The sequence below is a fragment of the Diaphorina citri genome, unplaced genomic scaffold, assembly GCF_000475195.1.
Source record: "Diaphorina citri unplaced genomic scaffold, Diaci psyllid genome assembly version 1.1 scaffold710, whole genome shotgun sequence".
Classification (NCBI taxonomy): domain Eukaryota; kingdom Metazoa; phylum Arthropoda; class Insecta; order Hemiptera; family Psyllidae; genus Diaphorina; species Diaphorina citri.
The window spans coordinates 1-8,124 of NW_007378143.1; the positions used below are offsets into that span (position 1 = coordinate 1).

The window sequence follows — 8,124 nt, forward strand, 5'->3', positions numbered from 1 at the left end:
TGCTGTCAAGAAGTTGACCTTCATTTTTTGGCCATTTGTCTGTGCATTTACTCTATCAAAAAAAAGTAAAGTAATAAAATTTACCTGCTCATATCATAAAACAAAACATAAAAAACCTGTTCACACATGAGAAGAGAGAGAGACAACTTTTTTAGATAACTAACTGTTCTTCAGTTAGTTATTTGAAGGTTGTTCTTTTTTCTTGATTTGGTTTTTCCTGCTCATATCATAAAACAAAACATAAAAAACCTGTTCATACATGAGAAGAGAGAGAGACAACTTTTTTAGATAACTAACTGTTCTTCAGTTAGTTATTTGAAGGTTGTTCTTTTTTCTTGATTTGGTTGAGAGTGAGAGAGAGAGAACAAGAGATTAAACTTGCGAAAATTACGATATCGATGGTGAAGAACAGATAAAAAACTTGATAAGCAATTATCAAAGAGAGAAATAGAGAGAGAATCATAATTATTGCAAAACAAAAAACCGAACAGATAAATTCGATTGAGAAATGGTCATTTTTGAAGAAAAATTATTCTATTTGATGGAAGTGAAGGAAATACATGGCTAATAATGAAAAGAACATTTCATTTTTTGTTGACTGTTTTGTTTTGCAAAAATTATGATTTCGGTATTTATTTCTTCACAAGGTGAGCGAGCGATGTTTTATTTTATGTTTTCCATCTTTTTTGTACTTTTTGGATGTTTTTGAGTTCCCAAACAAACCTAAAACCGTGCCAAGCAAAATTAAAATGAATAAAAAAATGAATCGGTCAACTTCTTGTCCTTGCACCTTACAGTCCTTGCGTCCTTAGGAGGGAGATAATATTTCAGACTATGATGTGCTACGGGCTAGGGGACTGCGGGCTACTCAGCGAAGTTGATCGGTTTTCATTTTTCTATTTGTTTTCTCTTTTGTTTGGTTTGGTTTGCAGGATAATTCAGCGGGGGAGATGTCAGATAGTCGTGCCTTATTCCCCTGTATGTATTGTGGATTAACTTTTCCACATCAGAGTAAACTCACCCGACACATTCTATCTCATAGCTTGGAATCTCTCAAGTTTAGAGAACACCAGCTTCAGCATTCCTCTCTTATCTCCATGGTAGGACTTGTTGAGCCTCTCATGGAAGGTGGTCATTACATTTCTCAACATCCACAAGTGTCTTTAGAACCTCCGATATTGCCTGAAGTGACAAACATGGAGGTTACGGGAGATTCACCGCAGAATGCACTTTGCAAATTTTGCGGCAAATCTTTCCCGGACGTGAGTGCCCTCATCACCCATCTGCCTGTACACACTGGGGATAGACCTTTCAAGTGTGAATTCTGCGGTAAAGCATTCAAGTTACGACATCATATGAAAGATCACTGCCGTGTGCATACGGGGGAGCGACCATTCAAATGTTCAATATGTGGCAAGACATTCAGTCGATCCACTATTCTGAAGGCACATGAGAAAACTCACTACCCGAAATACACCCGCAAGTTCTTATCCTCCCCCAATAGTCCTGATGATGACAGAGAGAGGAGACCGCCTGATCTCAGCAGCTTCACTTTGCCTTGTGACTTGTCCTCCACCCCTAGTGAACCTCCTCAGATGTATCTACCCCGCTCCCCTACCACCCCCTGACTCCAGTGTTAATACAATCCCTTGTTGTTAACTTCTGTTCTGTAACCTATTACCCTCATTAAGTATCTTGCTAGCACTTATCTTCACTTACCTTAAGCCAGGTAAATCTATTGCAGCTATCAAAACAATAGTATCTAGATGTTTGTAGAGTGTAACCAAGTAGGTATTGAATGTTGAATTTCAAATTTTATGGGAAATTGCAATGGTAGGTCCTTGTAACAGATAATACCTAATCGAGTACCAAACCAGAGGGACTAAGCCGAACCGGAGAAATCTATTTACTCGTGGTATTTAAATATATCTAAATTGATCATTGTTAACGCTTTTTCACACCTCATCGATGCTAGCAAGTTTCCTCCATGAGTGTAATCAGAACTAGAAATTCAATAATAATTAGAGATTTGAATTCAGACAGTTATAATGTAGAAGTTTACTGATTTTTTTTCTACACATCATCATTCGATGTATATTACGCTTTTGAAATACGATATAGTTTTTAACATAACCACAAGAAATTCTTAGGATAATCTTCATATGAAATGTAATAGATAGGTATACTCGTATAATGTACTCAATGTGAAACTCTAGAAATTGTTGTGTTTTCTTTGGGTATAAATTTATACCTATATATAACTACGAGTTCAAGATTTTCATTTGTTACGATACAATAGGTTGGCAAAACCTATGAAAATAGATGGAAAAAATGTTCCCGTCTCTAGTTTTCCAATGTTAGGACTTTTTTAGGTACGTACCGAGTACTTATTTACATACCTAATCTATTGAAATTCCTTTTGAGATTGGAAGTGTATCTAACTTTATCTACAGAAACTTTGGTACCGTTTAATTGTAATGTAGAAATTATAATAATTAGGTATAGCATACATTTTAGCCCCTTTAACAATGTTTACCCAACTGCTACCTATTTTTCATTTTAGAAAAATAAGGAGAGACTAATGATCTATCAAAATGAGTCACCGAATTATAACGAGGTACTTTTTCACAATGAAAAATGGGGGTTAGAATAGCAAAACTGCCTTTTTTCTACCAGTTATGAAATATAACGAAGTTAGAAATAGCTATGTGTTATTCAAACGATTAGTTTTTATTGTAGGTAAGTTTTCAGTTAATTTTCAACATGACAACTTATAAGAGAAGGGAGGGAAGAAGATAGGTATAGTTATCTAACATGATTCTTTAATACCTTATCTATTATTATTGTAAAAATAGTTAAAACGTTTTGCTTTCTTTTGAAAAAAGATTACTGTGATACCTAAATTTTAAAGTTTATAATAATAATTATTATTATTTTAATAGGAAGTAATTTTATATTATTTTTGAATTGAAAGATTATAAGAAGTAAGAATCATTTATGCTGACATTACACTGGTGAAGTTTAGACTGGATAAATCATGGAGCATAGGAACATTATGATTTTACATCCCAACTTTTCCTTTCCAACTTTATATGCGGGGCTCTCTTTTTATTTTCAATAATAACTTCCAGCAATGTTAAAAAAAAAAAAAAAAAAAAAAAAAAAAAAAAAACTTGACAGCAAAAAAGCAAAAAATAAAAATAAAATAAATGGACATGCAAAATCATTTAAACAAAATTATATTAATGGAGTTTTAAAAGAAGGTGGGAACCTTAGATTGATACCATTGGTAGACGTAGATCGTAATACCTAATAATTATCATAATTTTTAATTATTTTTTCCCTTCGTTATTAGTATTGTGGGGTTTATATCATCCAAGATTTTACGTACAAGTCTCATAGCCTTATCCAAAAGCAGCGTCTACAATATGGTCTATCGAGATGGCCTGAAACACGCCACAAACTTACAAAATTTTTTGTTCTTTTTCATTCCACCGAAATTCTTTCATCCTACCTACTTTATATGTATACGGGTTTTAGGCGATTAGATATCGTGCGATTTATTAGTATTGTGTGGTTTATATCATCCAAGATTTTACGTACAAGTCTCATAGCCTTATCCAAAAGCAGCATCTACAATAATATATGGTCTATCGAGATGGCCTGAAACACGCCACAAACTTACAAAAATTTTTGTTCTTTTTCATTCCACCGAAATTCTTTCATCCTACCTACTTTATATGTATACGGGTTTTAGGCGATTAGATATCGTGCGATTTCGGTCGACTATCGTGTAGACGCACCCTAAGGCTCGTCTCACATTGGAAGCGTAGACGCGCGACTTTCAGTAGCACGTAGTAGCCTGGAAAAACAAACCTATGAATAGACGCACCCTAAGGCTCGTCTCACATTGGAAGCGTAGACGCGCGACTTTCAGTAGCACGTAGTAGCCTGGAAAAACAAACCTATGAAAATGATAGAGACCCTCTGTAGACTCTACAATCTACATCATTTTCATAGGTTTGGTTTCGCAGCCGACAACGCGCTACTGAAAGTCATATAATTATCATAGGTTAAGGTAGGTACCTAAATTTTGCTAACATGGATCCATTTCTATAGCTTGGAAAAGAATAACACTATAGTACTTTTCCGTGAGTGCTACAGCTATAGCAAAAGTGCTTCTGATATTCTACTTTTTGGATCAATTACCTAGGGATGTAGGTAATGAACTAAATTTGCAGTAGGCATCGCTTGAAATAAAATGCTAGATAGGTAGGTAATGATCATTATTTTCAGACTTGTTAAAGAAATCCCAACTAAAAGAGAAAATTCGACGAATAGATGGGGTCTCGAAAAACTTTTTCGCTTAGATACCTAAATATATTAGGTAATCACTTAGTTCGAAAAAAGAAAGATTAATAATTTTAACTACAATAAGTTTTGGAGGAAGAAAAATGAAAAGGAAACAGATTATGGTAAGTTTTGAATTTCCATTAATGATCATTATTTTCAGACTTGTTAAAGAAATCCCAACTAAAAGAGAAAATTCGACGAATAGATGGGGTCTCGAAAAACTTTTTCGTAATCTTTGGTCAACCAAGGAAGTGGAGATTAAAGATAGGGTGTAGGAAAGTTAGGAAATAAATTATTTTATTAAACGCAAAATTTATGAAGAACAAAGAGGAATTACTAAAAAGGGCTGAGAAGGAAGAGGGTAAGGAATGAATCCGTTCAGTGCTAAAGGAAGGAGAGGAGAAAAACGAAAAAGAAGAGAAATTTCTTGTGTGAGGTAAAATTTAATAAGTTGCACATTGCATACACACTTAGTTTCCAGGCATTCATACAAACTGGAATATTCCATACTTTTATGCTGGTGCCATTGTCACGAAATACTGAAAGTCGCACGTCTATGCGTTGAGTGTAAGACCAGCCTAATAGGTAAGAAGACAAGAGTGATAGTCTGTGATAGTCACCTAAATCATAGTGATCAATACTGTACGATTTCTTTCAAATTTCCACAATTCGAGTTCAACATTATTCAGCAATAATTTTCCTCACCACCAACAATATTTTTTAAAAGAGAAGAAAAAGAAAAGTAAAAAGAAGAAGAAGAAATTTCTAAACCACGCCCATCTTAAAACTTGAAGGTCAAAGAACAGCTGTTTTACTGGCATGTACGTGACGTCACAAAATTTCTCCTAAGGCCTATACTTTCAATTCAAAATGGCCGCTCCTGAGTACAAAATTTATGTAGTGTCATCAGCACCAAACAGCTGTTTACAGAGTTTACAATAAAATTGAAAATCAAGATACAAGAAGTGTAGAAATAAACCAATATCTCACGATCGATTTTTTTTTTTTTTTTTTTTTTTTTTTTAAAAAAAAACTTACAAAAGAAGGAAGGAGAGGAGAAAAACGAAAAAGAAGAGAAATTTCTTGTGTGAGGTAAAATTTAATGAGTTGCACATTGCATACACACTTAGTTTCCAGGCATTCATACAAACTGGAATATTCCATACTTTTATGCTGGTGCCATTGTCACGAAATCGAAATACATAATTATGTACCTACCTGATTATAATATTATTTTATCATGCTGTGAAATTGTTATAAATCAATTGAATTTCCTTAAGAGGTTAAGGTTAAGACCATCGGTGTTGAGCAACATCGGGCTTGGTGAGTTTCTGAACAAGAATTTTTAATCGATTTTTTTTTTTTTTTTTTACAGTTAGAACAATAATATGTCACAACTAGGTAGGTACTACGGAATTTTTACCGTAGGTAATAAACCAGATCAATTTTCGCAGTCCTGTAAATACTGTATTCTTGTTTTTTTACTTTCAATTTTTTATACGCGTCACGCTATTTCTAAATAACGAAACGAACCACGCATTTTATACTTTCAGATATCCAGGTCGTCTATCAGCCTAGGCCATTTTCTTTTCTCTTTGCCTTGATAAAATATTCAACTGTACTTAGACGGTAAAAAAAAATGCCTTCAAGTCGCCGCCATGTAACTTTGTTTTTCAGCCAGACAGGCGATTCCTTTTTGTACCTACTATGTAGGTATGTACTATGTACTTATATGTGCTATTGCTGTACATTGATTCCCTGTGCATAATTGTAGGTACTATACAACACACATACCTATAAAGGCAGGTTTTCATAAAATATTAAAATTTTCAAAAGGTAAGACTTCGTATTGACGTAGACTCATAGACGATAGAAGTTCTGAATTGAAAAATAATAAAATTTGAAAATCTCAACTGTATATTTAGTAGGTGCCTCAAAAAGTGTGCATTATTATTTCACCAGACCATTTTTGGGAGGAGGGGTTCAAATCAGGAGAAAAATCTAAAACTACTTAAGAGGAATAACTTGATTTTTTTTTTTTTTTTTTTTTTTTTTTTTTAAAATTTGGGGAAATAAACCAAACAAATAACATTTACAATACAAATATGTACCTACACCAATGTAAACAACAAAGATAGTAGTGCGCAGTCACTTGCAAACTTGCAATGCGTTGGAAATCTCTTCCGTAACAGCGCGTAGCGTTGGAAAGCTTTCGCCTCAGTCTAGTGTGCATCGGTAAGGCGGGCTAGGAGCGAGACAATGGCATGACGTCACACAGTGCAAGCTAATGCATTGCAAGGCTGCAGGGGGAGGAAGGATGCAAGAGGGCAGGGGATAGGACACGCGGATCAATAGTGTACTAAATGTATAACACGGCGAAATGTTGCGTTGCTGTGTCCTAGATAGAGAAAACTTCGTCGAGTTTTCGTCTGGTGATATTTTGTGTGTTGATGTGTCTGGTGCAAATGCTAAGGGAAGTGTCGGTTGTGTTTATGGTGAGGAAATTTACATCCTGCAGAGTGGGTTCCATTCGTCTTACCCAGGATGAAATGTGTGGAGCGGGAGTTTCATGTTGCCAAACTTGTGACAATAGTTTTCCATTGTTCAGATGTATAAGGATAAAGTTATTTGAAATGTGCAATTTTGATGTAGACTGACAGTTGGATTCCATTAATGTCGGATAAGACAATAGAAAATGTAGATAATTACAGATCTGCGAACCTTTCTGAAAAGTTAATCTGTTGGTTAACTTTAGAATGAAGTGAATAAAGAAGCCATAAAATGTTCCATGAATAAAGAAGCCCTGACGGTAAGATCAAAATCAGAGAAAACTTTCAATCCTAGACCCCGGTGTATAATAAGTTCTATATACCTATGTATAGGATTTGACTATAAGATTTTAGTCTTCAAAAACTACGATATCGCCCTTATTCAACTTCTCAAAAACACCACATCAATAAAATCGATCGCTTGAGAATGTCAGGAAAAACAATAAAAAACCACAGAGAAAGAAGAATAAAATGAATTCAAAGAAGAAGATATGAGAAAAAGAACTAAGATCGATTTCAGACAGGTCAAGGGGTAAGATAATGGGGCAGGTTACTTACCGGATCATGAACATGCCGGTAGTCAGAGGAACTTTCACCCGTGGTACTCTTGTCATCACCCCTGCTGTCCCAGTCCACCTCCTTCTTCAGTGACTGGAAATATACAAAGGCGAAAATGAGGTTAAAAACCAAACAAACCCATCAAGCCAACTAGGGCACTGCCGTCGGTGTCGGCAGTTTCCATTTTCCCAACGAATCACAAATGTTAAACAACGTCGTGCGTGGTTAGTATTTAGACAATGTCTGTCCTGACAATGTCTCAGCCTCATGAGGGCACCTAAGGAGCTGGATTGAATTCTAGTCAAGGGGAGGGGCTCAAGAAAAGTCAAAAGGTTGAAAAGGATAAAAATCAAAAATATGGAAAGAATATAACAGAATACGAAACAAAGGCATATGAATAAGGAAAACCGCAGAGAAAAATACCTTACTGTCAGTCAGTTACAAGTACCTACCTACTATCATAAAAGCAATGAGGCAAATTGAGAGAAAGAGATAGAGAAGAAGAGCGGAGTGATAAGAGACGTGTCACATAAAAAGAATAAATACCCAATTACAAGATAAGAAAAATGGCACACACAGTGCCTATTTGGCGGCATTTCGGCCGCTTTTTGGCGGTTTTCGGTGTAATTCAATAATATCTCGGGAACGGTATGAGCTAGAGACT

The 8,124-nt window shown here is 35.2% G+C and overlaps 1 protein-coding gene across 1 annotated transcript; it reads left to right on the plus strand.

The window, feature by feature from the left end:
* Window positions 1–1,097: 1,097 nt before the first annotated feature.
* On the plus strand, window positions 1,098–1,628 carry LOC103511389 (zinc finger protein 570-like). The gene has a single exon (XM_008476112.2). It carries the CDS (start codon window positions 1,098–1,100, stop codon window positions 1,626–1,628), a length of 531 nt encoding a protein of 176 aa, XP_008474334.2.
* Window positions 1,629–8,124: the final 6,496 nt, after the last annotated feature.

Coding starts and splice junctions, on each gene's coding strand:
- LOC103511389 (XM_008476112.2), top strand. CDS start 1,098: ATGGTAGGACTTGTTGAGCCTCTCATGGAAGGTGGTCATTACATTTCT.